Source organism: Protopterus annectens, chromosome 1.part0 (assembly GCF_019279795.1).
Source record: "Protopterus annectens isolate FY-2018-M chromosome 1.part0, PAN1.0, whole genome shotgun sequence".
Lineage (NCBI taxonomy): Eukaryota > Metazoa > Chordata > Ceratodontiformes > Protopteridae > Protopterus > Protopterus annectens.
The window spans coordinates 856,106,495-856,125,546 of record NC_056725.1 but is presented as its reverse complement, the minus strand read 5'-3'; the positions used below and the strand labels follow the sequence as shown (position 1 = coordinate 856,125,546).

Sequence of the window (19,052 nt, the reverse complement as noted above, 5' to 3'; positions counted from 1 at the left end):
ACTGCTAGACACACTCCAAACTCCTGACATTAACCCAATGACACCTCCTAAAGCCAAGCTCAACTTTTTCATAACATTTTATGAAAAAACAGTAAAGGAAGCCAAATACAATTAATGTCAAAAACTAAGCCAAGTCACTTTAATCACCTGTGAAAATTCTGTGATGAGATAGCTTAAATGTATCTGATAAATTTTAAGTCAAAAACATTATATTGGTTCACAGGTAAATTCTATGCAATTGGTCTACAGACTTACATGCCTAGACAATAACCTGACAGTTAAAGGTGAGAATCAAACCCTGTACCTTGAGTCTCTGAGGTAAACACCTTACCAATTAGTCCATTGGTAAGAATCCTTACATCGACTCATTCCTATTACTGCACTCCACTTATTTCTGTGGCTTTTGTAGCTACTTTTCTTCTCTCATTAAAACTGTCCCCATTATTCCATAACCCAGAACAAAATATTAACTGACATCTATCAAATGGAGGTTATTTTGTCTACTCTCTGACAGATCCTTGAAAAAAATCTCAGTATCTGCGTATTATCACAACCAGATTTTTGCGGTTACAAAAAGCTCATACCTGCAGACAAACAAGTGCCTAAAACACTTCGAACCATTCAAACTGGTATAGTCCTTACTACTGGCCAAAATGTTTACATTACTTTTAGGAACAGGAACAATTTAATAAATCCTCTACCTGTTTTGTGCGCCTTACAGACACATGCTTGAGTTAGCATGGCTGGTTTCATAGTGTCTGTTGGAATCGTTCACAGAAGGAAAACAAAGACGGAAAGTTTACTTTGGGTACACTTTTTATTTGTAATCAAGGTTTTAATCAATGTGTAAAGAACCATTGCATTCTTAGTGATTTTACATTATGATGGTGGATGATGCTGACAGCTGATTCCGTGCTCGTTTTAGAGAAAGTTGGGAGTAGTGATGTTTTTGGCGTTATTGTAGTTTTTGAGTTATTGTACTTGTGTGACATACTTTTGCTAGGTAAGTGAGTTTCATTTACAATGCTGCTATTTCATATGTAAAGTAATGGTTGCATTCTGTAAGAGGAAGACGACTGAAGATAAGCAGGTGGTCTGCACCGGAAGATAACAGATGTTGACAACAGCCCGAAGATTAAAAGAGGCCAGAGTTCTGTGTAGCACTGTGCAGGTCGCGGAACAAGTGAGACACTCCCCCCAGGAGACAAAAATTTGACTGCTGTTCCTCTTCGGGCCTCATACCCAAAGTCACCCACTACTAATTACTTGCTTAACACACCCCTTTCAAGGTTAAGAAACATGTTTTCACAGAAAAACTTCCATTTCTGCCAGTTTGGAAAACTGTTTGCGATAATACGCAAGTATCAAAATCTCTTCTGTTATAGTATCCAGTATGGATTTGTGTGCAATGAGGAGCATGACTTTAGATGTTATCATATGGTTCCATTATTATTTTGCCTCCTCCTTATAATACCTACCTTAACATAATGTTTGGGTTTGATGGCAAACCAACAAAATATTGAAGTGCATGATATTTCCCCACCTGAATTAAGGAAAAGCATGTTGGAAACAGACACATTTTAATAATATAACAACTTATGCCCTTAACTTTACTGGAAAACTACTAAGGATTTAAGTGGACATATAACCAACTTTAATACCCAGTTTTACATTTATGAAACTATTTCAGAAGTTTAACCACGAAGTGCTAATTACTACACTATAATCTATTAACTGGAACTTCCTAATATTCCTCCCCATAGACAATGCTGTAATTGAATTCAGTACAATTTTTCTAAATAGCCTTGCACCTCCTAGAAGGAAGAGACTGAAAATAATGCAATTTGGTTATCTAAAAAGAGTAGAATGCTAATGCAGGATAGGGAAAACGCTTGGAAAGAATGGCAAAAATATAAAACCCTTCAATATCTTAAACATCAGAATGCTCTGCAATCATACTAAAAAGCAATTAAAGGAAATCAAAAACTAAAAAGCAATTAAAGGAAATCAAAAACTATTACCTTTCAGAATAATGCTACACACCACCCTAAAAAAAATGTTGGACATCCATTAAAGAAATTTTACATCCCGGCCAAAAATTCAACCCAAACCACTTTCCCGATAACTCACCACTTGAAACTGCAATACAGTTCAACTCTTATTTTATAGACAGTATAGCATCTCTAACCAAGCATTCCTCAACATCTAATGTCAATCCAGCCTAATAGCCATATATCACCACATCCACTTTCGTCTTTAAACCTGTGCCCACATCCTACATAAAACTACTCTTAAACATAAACCAAACCCATCTTCAACTGATGGCCTTTCAAGTGAGTACCGAAAAACAGCATGCAATACCATTGGCTATCCTGTCTCAATACTTATAAATAGGTCAATACAAGTGTGACGCTCCTTCATTGGTCCAGTAATCAAGGAGCCTCAATCCTTAACACTAACACCAGTGAGGGACGTGCACATTGGAAGGGTGACAAGTACACACACAGTAAAGTACAATTCCCTTAAGAGCACACGGAGATTACAGTCATTCTGGGGCTGGTTTCTCCCTCTCTCCAGATCCCCAATAAGACTCCCTACTGGCACAGCTTTGGGTTAAGATCTCAACTGAGTGGTGAAGCCAAAACCTCCAGTACCCTCTCTGTCCAGCCAGTTCTTTGTGTTCCTCCCCAAGTAGCTGACTAGCTGACACACACACACACACACACACACACACACACACACACACACACACACACACACACACACACACACACACACACTTTGAAATTTGGTTTATATACAAACACAAGGACAATCCTGGGGAAGGCTGGCGCAGGTTTATCAACTATGCCCCCTTCTGCCCAGACTATAAGGTAGTAATCACTGCCACCAACCACCCATTATCAGCTACTATAAGGCTCTTACAAAGGGAGACCATTTCTACTGTGTAATGTTACTATTATCCAAATGGTAAGTGTGTCCAAGACTAAGGCCATTTAGGAGTGGTCTATACAGTGTCATCAAATACATATGCAAGTACCCCTAAGAGCTTAAATATCTCTAAAGAAAACCAGCCACAATTAAAACATGTTAATGTATTTAATAATAAAAGCACAAAATAATATTCATTAACTCAATATTTAGGAGTGGTCTATACAGTGTCATCAAATACATATGCAAGTACCCCTAAGAGCTTAAATATCTCTAAAGAAAACCAGCCACAATTAAAACATGTTAATGTATTTAATAATAAAAGCACAAAATAATATTCAATAACTCAATACAGTGACAACAGAGTTCAGAATCACAGGAAATGCTTTAAAACAACATTGCAAGACCGTCTTACATAAATATAGGAAATGGCTAGATTAATCTTACTGTATTCCTATCTATCTCTAAGAGAGATACTGTAATCTAGTGCTTACTATTAGCAAGGCAAGTACAAGTGCTGAATGAGTGTTTCTGGGTCCAGAGACAAATACAAAATGCACAGACTTTGTCTCTGACATAGTTCTTAAATTACTATCAAACATTTCTGCTGGGTCATTGAAGATTACATCATTCTTGTCATTTCTGCCCTTAGTTCCCAGGCTAACAGAAACCAACAGAATTTAATGCATCTCTGTCAAAAATACTCATCTCTCAGATGTACAACTGCTAGGAAGTCACAGAGCAATACAACAGCACTTTACATTTGAAACCTAGTAATTATCTCTGTCTCAAGACAATAGAAAGAAACTCTAGCTGTAGACATTCTGTCTTCTTGCTAAAACTGAGAGATAACACAATTGGAAACAAATTTCATCTTATTTTCTTGAGGGTTTGCAAGTTAACTCTGTATGTTCTAGCCTTTACTATCAACACATACATTTGCATGGGCATGTAGTTTCTACACATTTCTGCTCTTTTCCAGCAGGGTGCACTGGGGTTACATTCTTAAAGCTCAGTACAGCATACAAATCATATTGCTATTCATAAATGACAGAATTATTTACAAAATTCTAGCTAGCTGGGCTGGCAGCTTCACAAAAAGCATCCCATGTTCCCTTTCTCTGGAAAAAGTTGCACATATCTCTCTGTACAAAGGAGGAAATTCAACAAACATTAATAATTTTAGAACTATAACAATGTCATCTCCCCTCGCCAAAATACTTGAAAAATGTATTCAAAAACAATCGCTAGACTATCTCCTGTAGGAAAAACTCCTACCCTCTACACAAAATGGCTTCCATCCTTTCCATAGTACTAGCATTGCCCTTTTAACCTATATAAATACTGTCAATAAAACTGGAGATGATGGCAAACTAGTCTCTTTCTTATTTCTAGACTTATCTAAAGCCTTCATCAGTTTGTCACAGCAAACTTGTACTTCAAATGTCCTTGCTAGCAGAGCTGGATCATGGCCAAATGGGGCCCTAGGCAGGGTAATAGATTGGCCCCTCCCAAAACAGCCTCTCCTGCAGCAACCATCTCTCCCCCCTCCTCCCTCGCAACATCCCCCTCCACAGCTATTTCAGTGTTCCATTAGTAGGCTATTTATCCTCAAGTTACCATAAACACTGTTCAAACCTGTCAATGTTCATACTATTTTCTTATTTATTTCTACAATGATTACAGATATTGAAATAAAATAGCACAAACACTGATACCCATTTGCTAAACAAACAATACAGTCTCACAATGAAAACAGACTTGGCGTGAGCAGTGAAAGAAAATGCGAAAATGCATCTGGCCAACTGGAGAATTAAGTTTACCTTTGGGCTGTTTTCAAACCATAGGCTCCTTGCACACATTTTTAGGACCACGCATACATCTCTGTTCTTTGATTCACCTTCCTGATTGTATTAAATTATATTCCTTGTATAATACAGCATCACTAGTTAAAATGTTTTAAATGTGTAGTTTTGAATATTCTTTGAATAAGCAATGAAACAAAATGCATGAACCATGACATAATTATCCATTTCAAAAAATTTTAACCATAAAAGGTCACTGAAACTTCTGTCATTACAATCCGCAATCTCTGCAGAAGTAAGTCATCTGAATAACTCCACATTAAAGAAATGTGTAACTAATGAAGAGGTTGCTACTGGCAAGCAACTTTGCATTTCAACGTTTCATCTACAGATTCTGTGCCTCCTGCCCTTGAAGAATTAATTGCCCATGTTACATTAAAAAAATGGTAAGCTGGTAATATTGCAATTGGGAATGACTGACAAATGGACAACAAGTTCTTAGTTACTAGGCATCTCAAACAAAGGAGGACACACCAAATAATCAGCAATCAAAAGGGCACTGTAACATAAACTCTCCATATACATGGTGTGGGAGGAGAATCCACAGCCTTCTGCACCAAAGGCAATTATACTACTAAGACTGCTTTCAGATTCTACAGCACAAACAGTGACTGCCATTTGTTAAAAAAAATGTTAGCTGCACATGAGCAGCAGTAAACCAATCTTCCCTGGAAACTCACAATTCCACTGAGACTCTTATTCCGTTGAAAAAGTACCGAAACTTGTTATTTCCCTGAGGTTCTACTGAAACTCAGACTCACAATTCCGTCAGCAGTCTGGGCTCTTGTCAGCTGTAACCAGGTTACAGGTCAAGCCTGATCAAGTTAATTGACTAACCAGCCCCCCCCTCGCCACCCACACACACACACACACACACAACTAGGGCATTACACACCACCTCTCAACTTCCTAGTGCAAGAAATCTGGACAAAGCCTAAAATAATGGGAACGCAATGGCCCAAAAATAGGAATAGATTTTAAATATTTCTTGTTTTAACTTAGAAAGTTGCTAGAATAACAGGATTTGTGTTATCATAGATTTTCTGAAGGTCTGAAACTAATGTATATGTCATTCTTTAGTGACTTTAGTCCTCTGCAAGTTGCCAGAAAAAACACAAATCTTATGAGAAACAGAATGAACACGAACACACATGCATACACCTACCTTATCTCTGCTCTCACTGTGCAACACACACATGCACACACCTACTATCACATAGCAATGCACACACACCTTCTCTCTTAAACAGCAATACACACGCATGCACACTTTATCATATAAACAGAATCGCTAGTTTAAATTACATACGTATACACACTTTCTCTCCTATACAGAAACATAACCACTAGTTTAAATTAGATACACACACACGTGCACGCATGCACACACTTACCTTCTTTGTAAATGGAACAGGTAGTTTAAATTCTGTGCACGAGTGCAGAATATCTTTACATCCATGTTGGCGTGTGTGCATGAAATGCATGCATGGTTTTTAAAGAAGACACTGCCACTGTGGTGTCTATTTATTTATTTATTATGTTGAAGCCTCCTGGTTAGAGTGTGTGTGGGGGGTCCTATGTGACTCCCTATGTCGCCTTGTGCTGGAATTCGAATCTGCTTGCTACGTCTCTCTCTCAGCCCCACCCATCTGTGGTTCAAAGCTACCTATCCAATAGGTATCAGTCAGTAAAATGGCACTCCATCCTCTCTCTCCTTAACCTCCCAGTTTCCACCAGTGTACCACAAGGCTCTATACTTGGTTACCTCCTCTTTAACATTTTCACCAACACCCTCTATACTTCACACAGCAGGCCACTCTAATACAATATGCAGATGATTCCACTCTCATTTGCACATCTGACAACATGCTACACCTCCAAAAAATTACCTGGGAAGCTTTAACAGCTACTAAAACATGGCTTCATAGCTCACAACTCACACTCAACCCAAAAAAGACCAAACTAAATCCCCCTCTCATGAAAGAAAAGTCCTCTCTCTTGATAATACAACCATTGAAGTCACTTCTCATAGCAAACTATTAGGGGTGATAGTGATGATGATCTTACATTCGACCTGCATAAACAAAATTACATAAGAAAAACTTATCAAAAGCTAGGGATTTACAGAGCCAAAAACTTTCTCACTGATGCAGCTAAAGCTATGTTTGCCACTACTAATCTCCTGCCAACTTTCCTTTATGGTGCACCCATCCTTAGTAACCTCCAGGCTTCACAAAAATTAAAACTTGAACAATGCTATAATAAAGTTGCTAAATTTGCAGCACATAACCTTTTCAGAACCCACCACTGTACACCACTGAAAAACCTAAATTGGTTAGAGCTGCCACATCAACTAACATATACACAGCTTCCAATTATCGAGCATCCTTCTGCCTGTCCAGCGCAAAAAAAACATTCTACAGAACTATGTTCTCAGTCTGTCATTGTGATCCATGGACCAAAAACTTCTGTTTATCTACAAACCTAGCAAATCTGATGGGTGTTGCCTGTACTTGTACAAAACTGCTAAGGTCTGAAACTCCTTACTTGTATCCATCAGGTTTGTACCCTCCCTCCCATCTTTCAAAACCACTCTGAAAGACTTCCTAGCTAAAATCTGGCTTTGTTCTTGTTCACATTTAGGGATATAGTTTATCCTGATTTTGAACAATTTCTTTACTGCTATCTAATTCTGTTCTGTGACTTTCTCTTTAAATATACCATAAGCCTGTTTTTCTCTCACTTCATATTGCATTTCCTGTTTGTATTAGACCAACTTACCTTTAATTTCTCTACAAACTGTCTAAAACTCTCTAAATATTAAATGATTGTTATATACCCTTATCGATTCCTAACCAATATTTTTATATTGTGTCTAATTTGTTATGTTGTTATTGTTTGTTGTTTGTCTTTTCGGCTTTTCCCGGTTAGGAGTTGCCACAGCAGAACTCCGGTCCACTAATGATTGGCAGTAGATTTCTTTTTCATGGTGCCGAGTTGCCAGACCGATGCCCAACCTTCAGCGAAGGCACACCCATTCACGCATGTCTTTCGAAGGCCACCCGACCGCGGGGAGGACTATTTAAATTGCAGATGTTTGTTTTATTTTTGTGGATTGTAAAATTATTGCGTCTGAAATGTTTTGTAATAATTTGAAGCTTTTCTCGGTGGGCCTATGCTGAAAATGGGCTTCTACCCAGTTGATATTTCCCAGTAATCAAATGTCAATAACTAAATAAATAAGCATTTACTTTGATCTCTGCAAACTTTAACTCCCTTCATCAGAAAAGACTACTCCCATTTTCTAGTTCTGGGAAATCCATCCAAAAATCCATCGCAAAACTCCTAAAAACTATGTAAAAGATGAGGGTCCAAACATGCTCACTTCTACACAAGCATCCATAGGATGGCAGCTACATTATAATATCTTTAAACCAGTCCTTAGCATATGATTTTGGTCCAGCTAATAAACTCTATCCCCTTCCATATAATTTAAGAAGAAATCATCAAGCATGTCAAACAATGTGGCCTATTATCTTCTAGCATGATTTAAGGCAGAATGTAGCACTGACAGCCACCTATAGGGTGACTGATGTAGTTAATTATTATTATTATTATTATTATTATTACTGACTACAGACTGCTCACAGGTCCTAATTTTGTGTTTGAATCCATAGACCACCCACTTCTTTTGTCCATACTGGAAAAATGTTTTGGTCCGGTGTCAACTGATTCAGTAATTATGGTCTCAGCAGAGGTTCTAAAATTATTTCCAGATCTCAACCTCAGGTAAAGGTAGTTTTAGGACTGTTTTCCCTACATATCCATCTAGGTATACATTATGTATGCTAAATCGTACTATATGCATGGATGTTCTTGGTTATGATACATTTCAAATTTGCAAGCTGAACTGATGCCAGGAAGATTTTGACATCCAGCAAATTATGTAGCACAATGCTAGTTGGGTTTAAAATATAAAACTGGCCTTCTGTTTTATGAAATCTTCTTAGACTTGCATAATAGTGCACCTTCTTTTCCATAAAATACACATTTGATCATATAGTCAAACAAAATAATGACTAAGTACTACAGTTATTTAGAGAGGCGAAAAGTGGGTTTAAGTTTTTGATTTTTTTTTATCTTGGTAGTTGGAGTTGAATGCAAGAAGATAGTAGTGATGTCTGACACTTGGTGATTTTTTTTCCTTCTTATACTACGGTGGTGGCGCTGCGGTAGCATTGTCGCCTCATAGCAAGACGTTGTCCGTTCGATTCTCAGCTAGAGCGTCTTCTGTGTGGAGGCATACGTGAATGAGGCGTGCCTTCGTTGATGGTTGTGCATCAGGGCTGGTAACCCGGTACGTAAAAATCCACTACCAATTATTAGCAGACCGGAGTTCCGCTGTGGTGACCCTTAACTGGGAAAAGCCAAAAGACACAAACAAACAAACATTCTTCCCAACTACTTTCCCACAACTGACCATCACCTGTTATCAGCTCCTCTCCTTATTCACTGGGTCTGGGACCAATGAGTCAGTTGAGGTTGCTGATGTACCAATATATTTCTGCCAGGAGTGCACACTACTCTGCCACCACCCCATGGCAGATGGCTGCTTTTGGCAGGGGCATGTGTGCTTCCACACTTGTATAGCCTCCTGAGCAAGTGCTCACCCTTTTGCAGCTCTCAGTTTGCTCAACTCTTAATGCTGCTATTACAATGAGCCTATGTAGCTTCTTTCCCTCCGAGATAGGCAAGTTGGTGTTAAGCTCACTCCCATCCTTCCACACCTGGTCTGTTCAGTGCCCATTCCCCTGGTTGAAAAGGAGTCATCTAGGGTGCAGGCAGGGTTTCCAGGTCAGTGCATATGGTTTATTAAAGAGAGTAGTTTGCCACATTTAAGCAGTATGAATTAAGTTTGCATGCTATGTTATAGTTTTGCGTTATCTATAAAAGTGCAGGGTTGCAATGTTTTACCAAGTTTAAGTCTGACTGCTGACCAAAACTTGATGAAAACTGAATTTTATTTTTTTCTGAAGAGTGGTATAGTAGTTTACTTAGCTTTTAGCATGGTAATCTTGGTCTATATATACCTCATTGTTGTACAGTACTTTCCACTATTGACTTGTGCTAACTGCCCCGTACAACTGTGTGCAATGTGGAACTTTTCTATCTGGGTCTCCATTGAAAAGGGGTTTTGTCCAGTCAGACTTTCCTGGTAATCAAAGGCAAATAAACAAGTACCTTGGCCTACTTTTCTGTCCTATAATCATTTAAACCACATACCAAAGAACAATTAAGAGTCCTGTATGAACATAAACTGTACTATAAAACCTCTAACCTTCTATGCTTTGAAGTCAGACAAATATTTTAACAAAGTATGAGTACCCATCATTGCCTTAAATTCTATACAAAAAACTGCTTAAAGCATAAAATATGCAAATACATACATCTTACTGACAGTAGATGCCAGCACTGTTGGATTCTTCAAAAAAAGCCAATTGGCTACCAGTTTCTGGAAAGTCTTTAGGCTTATTCTTAATGTTTCTGTACAGTGGACAAAGCATGTCCTCCCATATTCTCCAAACTTAGTGAAGACAGTCACTTATAGCTTAAGAACAAATAATTTAATCTTTAAAAGGGTTTCCATTTACTACTACCATTGGGGAAAAGCTTTCTCTAAGTTAACACCTGCATGCTAGAATAAACTGTCTATAGAAGTCTGGCAACAACAAATGCAATGTTTCTATCCAAGCTCGAAGTATATCTATTAAATGAATACTCTTATAAATGTTTCCAAGACCTTGGTGAAGCTGCATACATGTATTTCTGTCACAATATTTGAAAAAATGTGGCTCTGTCACACATCCTTCTTACTATTGTCCTGCTACTGAGACATCCCTCATCCTACCATGACTCTATAATATCTCTCAATGTGTCACTTGTTGGGTCAGGATAAAACAGACGAACATTCATGGGTTCAATTTAAACAGCTTTATTCCACACAAATAAATCAGGAATGAGGCTTTGTAACGTTGATAAACTGACTACTACACTCATATATGTTAACACTCTGGCTGTTCTGTCCAAATGGTACTGCTGCCTGCACATGCTCACTATTTATATACACGCGCCTAGATCTAGAAATGCTTCTTAAAGGTACATACACACGCTCTGCTCTACATCCTCCCTCCTTGAGAAATAGATCATATACTAATGACGGTAGTCAATGATATGCAATTATACAGAAATGATCTCTTGACATGCAGTTATACAAAATCAGACATATATAAAACAGTCATGTCTAGGTTGCTGTGTATTTCACACTAGGTCTAGAAATACGACCTGATTGTGTTACATAAAAGAATTGGATCTAGCAATGGGGACTGTCTTTAAGGAATGTTCAACTTTGGGGACATCTGGGCCATTCTCAGGAACGGGAATGGATACTGAGACATGTTCTTCGGTATGAACATTGTCAGGGTTGCTCTGAGATCTACAGCCTGTATCACAGATACGATGCTGCAATTTTCTGATACAGGCAGAATATACTTGCAGTTTGTCCTGTATTCTATACCCTCAGCTTCCACTAAGTAGGATCTCTGCTCGGCACATATACCTCTCACTTGACCAATTCGATCAAAGACTTTCGTGGTTTGCATCCTCACTGGCTCTCCTTTTAATGGGCAAAGATATCTGCTCGTTTTATCATAGCTGGACTTCTGAAATGAATGCTTCTTAAAAAGTTGGTCTTTGATTGCGCTGGTGTGTTTAGTATTAGGCACCAACAAACTAGAACTGATAGGCAAGTTTGTTCTGGTTTGCCTAGACAGAAGTCTCTGAGCAGGCGAGCTAAGTAGGTTGTCACAGGGTATACTTTTGAGATTACGCAAATTCGAGAAGACATTGGTATTGTCACTCTTGTGACCTCTCTAGTAATTGCTTTGCACTCTGTACTGCACATTCAGCAAGGCTATTTGACTGTGGGTATTCAGGACTACTAGTAACATGGATAAAGTCCCACTCTTGCAAATCTCAGAAACAATTGACTGGTAAACTGCGTATCATTTTCAGAAATAACTTTGTGTGGACTACCATGGACTGAGAAATGATGTTTCATCTTAGTAATAGCACTGAATATTAGGTTATGTTGCAAATCAATCTCAAACCAGTTCAAATAAGAGTTTACCAACACTAAGTAATGCTGATTGTTCTACTCGAATATATCAGCGGCTACTGTTGACCAAGGTAGTTTAGGAATTTGGCTTAGCTGACGTGGCTCTTTTTCCAAATCCAGTTTAGTACTGTTGCATACTGAACAAGAAGAAAGTGCTTTATCAATGTATTTTTTCAGAGAAGACCAAAATACTAGTCCTCATAATTCTGATCCGACTGATTTGAAAGTTACTATTTTGGAAAAAAAATCTCTGTTGGTTTTTGTTCAGATAGAGTATATACTAAGAAAATGTATAAAGAAAGTATTTTTATACTTAAATATAGCACTTTATATCCTCTGGGTCTTAATCTTGAATGTAATTGGAGGTTTCTAATTTAAAATGTATTTCTTTTTTGTGTGTTTTAATTGAATAATTGTTTTATTGATGTGTGTATTTATAACAGATGGGATGGGATTTTTTTTGTACTCTTTGAAGGCTTTGCCGAAGCGCTTGAGGTTTGGATTAAATTTCTTTGTGTTGGTCGCTGATGGTTGTTTTTTTTAGTTTATTTTGTATTTTCTTTGCTGCTGCTGTTCAAAATACTAGTCCTCTTGCCCTTCTTTTGGTAGAATTGAAACCTGGGTGGCCATGGTGCAAAATCTGAATGTATTCATGTTTTGAGGAAGTAGGAACAATAACTTTTAGACCTTTGAAAATTATACCATCTTCCATCAGCATCTCATCTCTGTATGGAAAGTAAGATTGCACTTCTGATGGTACATAGGATTGCTTTGATGGCCATCCTACATGGATGAAGTGGTTGAGCTTTTGAACTCTGCTCATCAAGTTTCATGGTAGAAAAATTATGCACTTCCATGACATCAAAGTCAAAAGTCTCTGCATCAAGCTGTTCCATGATATTTCTGGATGATCTGGATAAGGTATCAGCCAGATAAAGAAGTTTGCCTTTTGCATAGATCATTTTGAAATTGTACTTTTGTAATCTAAGCATCATTCTTTGTAGTCCTGGTGAAGTGGATTGCATAGGCTTCTTTAAAATAGTGACAAGAGGTGGTTGATCAGTTTCGATTTGGATAGCTTGGCCATAAATATAATCATGGAACTTCGAACATTCGAACACAGTTGCCAAAAGTTCCTTCTCAATTTGAGCATACTGCATCTCAGTTTGGGAAAGAGTTCTAGATGCATAGGCAACTGGTCTGCCCTCTTGAAGAATAACTGCACCAAGACCGAACTTTGAAGCATCACAGGAAAGAACTACTAGTTTGTGGACATCATAATATCTCAATGTAGGGAGGTTGGCAATTTGCTTTTTGAGGTTATCAAATGTTCTCTGGTTGTGTTCTAACCAGGACCAGGCAACATTTTTGCATGTCAGCTCTCTCAAAGGCACTGATGACTCACTAAACTCAGGGATAAATTTTCCCAAATAGTTAACCATACCAAGAAAACACTCTAAAACTTGGGCATTGTCTGGGACTGGCATCTCAAGAATTTCTGCTTGTTTGAAAGGGTCTGGTTGTATGCCTGTACTGGTAAATAAATAACCTACATAAGTAACTTCTGGTAGTCCAAATTTACATTTCAGAGGATTAAGCTTTAAGTTCACTTCACACGCTCTATCTAGAACTTTCTTGAGGTTTCCATCATGCTCTCCTTCATCATTGCCTCCAACCAGTAAATCATCAACTATTATAGCACACGGATACCCTCAAAAAATGTACTTCATTGCACGCTGAAAGACTTCACTGGCAGAATTTATTTCAAAAGGCATCATGAGGAATCTGTGTCTACCAAATGGGTTACTGAATGTAGTCAGTAGTGAAGATTTGTGATAAAGCATTACTTGCCAAAATTAACTTTGCATCCAAAATGGAGAAAACAGTGGCATATGGCACAAGGCCAGCAATCTCCTCAACTGTACATATAGGATGATGAGGTCTTTTCAATGCCTTGTTAAACTCTCTTGGGTCAATGCATATTTTGATTTCATCAACATTTTTCTTATGAACAGCTACCGTGGATGGAAGACACCCACTCAGTTGGTTCTGTGACTGGACAAATCACACCTTGCTGCACCATTTTGTCTAACTGGACTTTGACTTTATCTTGCATAGCCATTGGAAGTCTCCTTGCCAGTCTGACCAATGGATTTGATCTCTGGGTCTACTTTCATGGAGTACACAACTGGAAGTCTGTCTAGCTTGTCATTGAACACATCAGCATACTCTGAGAAAATAGCATCACTGATGCTGGAACTGGGACATGATGTACTTCATTGGTAAAAGAAAGCAGTTTCATTCTCAAACTGTCCCTGAGACCTAATAATGACTGCACAGGTCTTCAGACTACAATTGCAAGCTGTAACTGTTCTCAGTCAAATAGCATGAAAGCTCTACTGAGCATTTGGCATGAATCTCTTCTTCTCCATAAGCAACAAACTTCGAACGATTGGTCAAATTGCTCACCAGCTCTCACTCTAGCAAATGTTTCTGCTGATATCACATTACACTTTGAACCAGTGTCCACTTTGTACTCCCTGGGCTTACCATTGATCAGGACAGTACAAAATACGTTGTTCTTTGCCAATAAATCTACTGCATTAACCTTTTCACTGACCACTGATGCACCATCTACATAGAAAGTAGGGTCTCAGCGTTCTATATGATCAACCTACTTTTTTGAGTGACCTTTCTTAACTGAATGAGTCTTGCTGATTTACAAAACTTTTGGAAGTGGTTTCATTTTTATACTTGTGGCATCGCTGACCAAATGCTAAGTACTTCTCTCTCTTTTAAACTCATGATTGATACCACAATTATGACAGTCAACAATAAAACTTGATTTGGGTTTTGCTGACTCACCCTTATACTGCACTGAGCATGTCCATTTTACTTAGCTAGTCTTGGAACTTGCTATTGAGTTATGACTCCTACCAGAGAATCACACAGGGGTTGCAGCTACCATGTGCTTAGGCCTGCTTCTGCTAGCCACATGCTGCAAGCTGCCTACACTTGCTCTGGAGGTTGTTGAAACCATGCTCTTATCACTTGCAAACATACTTGTGTCTTTCTGTGAGCTAATGGATTTGACAAATCTCTATGGCTTTGCTTAATGTTAAATCGCTGTCATGAAGCAAAATCTTTCTCACTGCAGCATTATTAATATCACACACAAGCCTGTCCTTTATTAACTCATCTTTCAAGTCACCAGATTTGCACTTTTTAGCCTTATTTCTCAAGTCAGTGATATAAGCTGGAAGGATGGACCGACTGAATGGAGCAACTACAGTACACTGTTCATATTTTGCATCATTCATGAATTAAATGACCAGAAGCAATGTGGGTAATGATTCAGATTGTAGAAATATTTGTAATTTTATTTCATAAAAATCTTAACTCATGCTGCTTCAGAGGGTGATGTCTAATGTAACACAACACCACGATTTATATTAGCATTAAACAGTTCAAATCATGTTTTACTTATTGGTAGAACAAAGTGCAGTGAAAGATTAACCTTGTCTGTTGCTGGACCTTTTCTTGAGAATTTTGCAGATCTGTGTATTCTCAAAAAATTTTCCACAAATTTCAGACTTGCTGGCCATTTGCTTAGCAGGAAAGTTCCTGACAGTTCAGTAAAATGCAACAACAGAATGAAGAAAGTGAGATGGTTTTATAATTAACTGGGCTCGTGTAAAATTGATAAGACAAGTTAAGGAATGAACTGTGTTATCACACCATGAGTAAGAACTGGATTAGGCAATAACTGGAAGGCTGTTGGTAATCTTAAAGCAGTATTGCTTTGTATTTGTCTGCATCTAGCTATGTCACATATTTGAACATATTTTTATTTTTGTAAGATAATGTAGCAAAGCTGGGAACAAGGAGGACAGACAGGCACGTTGGCTGCAAAGTTGCAAAAGAAAGTATGACTCACTGCAATACTGTGACCATAATTTGTTTTGGCCTACAATAAAGAAATTATTTTACATGTTTGTCTTGCAGGAGAAATTGGTGACTGGAAAAACCATTTTAGTGATCTTCAAAGTGAAGAGATGGATGCAAAATTTGAAGAATGTCTCGCAGGAACTAAGCTCGGTGCAAAACTGAAGTATGATTTATACTGCAAGACGTGAATTGGCCTATAACCTAATGAGTTATTACTGCTAATCTATGATTGGTTTAACAATTTATTATGGTTGTAACTTGTTTAATAGTAGAGAACTATATTTGATTTTTGCAGAATATATGTCTTCACAGGCATCCAGACATGGATGGTATAATAAAAAAAAAAAAATGAAATCAGCAGATACTTTAATTGATGATATCAGTAACCCAACTTGCTATTTTGAACCAAAAACAGTAAATGCTCTCTGATTTATGTGAAACTTGTCCAACAGCTTCATACTTACCAGAAACTTGTGTGTGTGTGTGTGTGTGTGTGTGTGTGTGTGTGTGTGTGTGTGTGTGTGTGTGAGCTGCCATCTGCTGTGTATGTAATAATGATGCCAACTAATATTCACTTGCTAGGGAGAGAAACAGAAAACTTGTGGGGGGTGAAGCAAATCTGTATTGGTAAACCCTGATTTTTTTTATAGAGGCAACCTGATTTTTGATTAATGGCTCAGGTACATCTTGCAGGAATGGAATTATAAGGCTTAGCCTGCTCAACTCTTTTCAGGGAGAGGGGTGGGGAGTGTGTATGTATTTTAAATACATTATATAAAAACACCCATTAAAGCCGGTCAGTGGCACGTGTGTATCATCTTGTTAAACTACAAGCTGTGCACAACACTGCACCACAGTAGGAAAATGGTGACTGAATCACAGTTAGGAGGACTGTAAAATAAAGACTGTAAGCATCTCATAGCCTTAATCCTATATGCTAATCCTCTAGATAACTCTCTGTCAGGAAGTTGCCATTCCGACCTACATATTAGTTAGGGAAGCTTTTGCTACTCTTTACCAAGAAAGCTTTGTGAGATGATTCAGTGTATTTGTTGTGAAAATTAGATATTGCAATAAGGAACTGTTCATGCTAGGTACTATATTACTATAAAAAGACTAATATGCCTTTCTAATTAAATAGTTTCAAGACAATTGCTGCTGTTTTCTTAACCTCGGGCTGGCAAAATTTCAGGACTCATTTGGATTTCCCAATTTTTACTGTTTATCCCAAAATACTTTGAATGCACTTGGCAAGATATGCAAAGTACGGAGAAACCGTTTTATGTTTGTTACATAAATAAGAGGGTCCTTGTCCCATGCTGAACCATACTTTTACTGGTCCCAGTTTACTACACTGCTGATCTGTGTGACATGCTTAACAAAATGGCTGTCAATTTTTAATGTCTAGTTAGAAATAACCATTGAAAAGGGCATCACTGCTGCATCAGTGTAATACTTTGTCATTTTGGGTGGGGGTTACGGAGAGAATTTGTTTATATCTAAATAAACTGCTAGAGCTAATGCCATAAAACATGTATTTATTTCAGATTTGCAGTCAACACAAATCTGAATACATTGCCTCAACATTAATATTGCCTAGGTTTATCCAAAGTTAAGTGGTTATTGCTATTCACATAGCTGATGCTAGGAGATGAGGAAAGGTTGAAATAAGGATCGTTTCTTATTCTCTTACTATATCGGAGACATAACTCCAGAGAGAACAGTGGGCTGCCTTAGTATCCCTGCTCATTCAAGTAGTATTTTCCTTCTCACAGTAATAAATGTCATCACTGGGTACACTGATGGCATCACATTACAGTTATAATTACTCAGGACAGGAAAAGTAACATAACTGCACCAGTGGTATAGCGGTATAAAGCCCTAACTATGGCTCAGGCAACCAGAGTTTGCTAGTGGTTCAGGAAGCTTGATTGCACAATAGGGGAGAATGTGTATACCTATCCTGGAAGGGGGGGGGGGTAGATGTGCTGGGCAGATCCCTTTGTACACCCTAGTGGAGGCTGGTCTCTGAGAAGAATCATGATGGTGGTGGGTTGAGAAGCTAAAGATAGATGGTCAGGCTATACCTCATGACCTGCCTAATTCTTGCAAAGAAGGATGCATTACCATGGGAAAGTAGAGGACAGGCCACTAAAGACCCTTAACTGGCTGCAGTATGATGGCACCTCATTTGGCAGTTCTGCTCTGCAGTGTCAGCCAGTGCAATCCTCTAGAAATCTGGCATGAAATGTGGTAATTCCATGCACAGGTGTTCTGGTAGAGGGACCCTGCAGGTGCAGGATACACCAAGGAAACTGACAAGGCATAGAAGCTGCATAGCAAGAACTATAATAGGGCACAAGTCCTGAGGTGCTTCAAGTCAGACATATTGGGACAATACAAAATAACAGATGCATTGCTAATAGTGCATGTAATCATTTCTCATGTGAAATTACTTAACATTGTTGCTGCTTCATGTTAGACTTCCTGACTTATTTGTCTGAGAAATATGAGATGCTGGAGACACGCAAAATACCTTCCAATCCAGAAACTAATAGATGAATGGAAATGTTTAAACATACCACGTAAAGCTTGAGTCAGTCCTTTGTGGAAAAGCAAGGGACAAACAGGGAGAAGTACTTTCATACTGAAGAAGGGATGAGGTGAGTAAAGTTGGATATGAAGTGTGAGAATGCTGTCCTGCTGATCTCTTTTATTAAGGATGAGTTTTATTTGTTGCATTGTATGGAAGAATGTTTGTGTTATATTTTATTCCTGCTATGTGATCAGCTGAGTTTAGTACACAAGCCTGGGAAAGGTATCCTGTCACCCAGGAAACCCCATTAATGGATTATGTTAAAGAAGATGATAAAGGAACTAACGTTTTTATCAAAAACAGTGTGATGTGACCACAGGGCTAGAACTTTCTTAAAAGATGGTAAGACATCATATACCTTTGAGTTTGGTTCATAGGTTCATAGGTTTGTACTAGGCTATCTGCCCTAGGGCATTTATAAGCCTAGCCAGAGTGTATGTGGCTTACACCACCCCTTAGGATGAGAATACTACGCCCTTTTAGGGTTTAGTTTACTATGCCTCTGTCTAGTAGTGACACAGAGATGACCCCCGGGGTA

At 38.3% G+C, this 19,052-nt stretch overlaps 1 protein-coding gene across 2 annotated transcripts in view; it reads left to right on the top strand.

Moving 5' to 3' along the window:
- LOC122795392 (sulfotransferase 6B1-like) overlaps nucleotides 1-16,275 on the top strand; it is a 527,554-nt gene extending 511,279 nt beyond the window's left edge. For both annotated transcript variants that reach the window (XM_044063681.1, XM_044063682.1), the window contains exon 7: nucleotides 15,976-16,275. In XM_044063681.1, coding sequence (XP_043919616.1) covers nucleotides 15,976-16,106 — 131 coding nt within the window. In that variant the 3' untranslated portion in view covers nucleotides 16,107-16,275. The remainder of the gene's footprint in view (nucleotides 1-15,975) is intronic.
- Nucleotides 16,276-19,052: the final 2,777 nt, after the last annotated feature.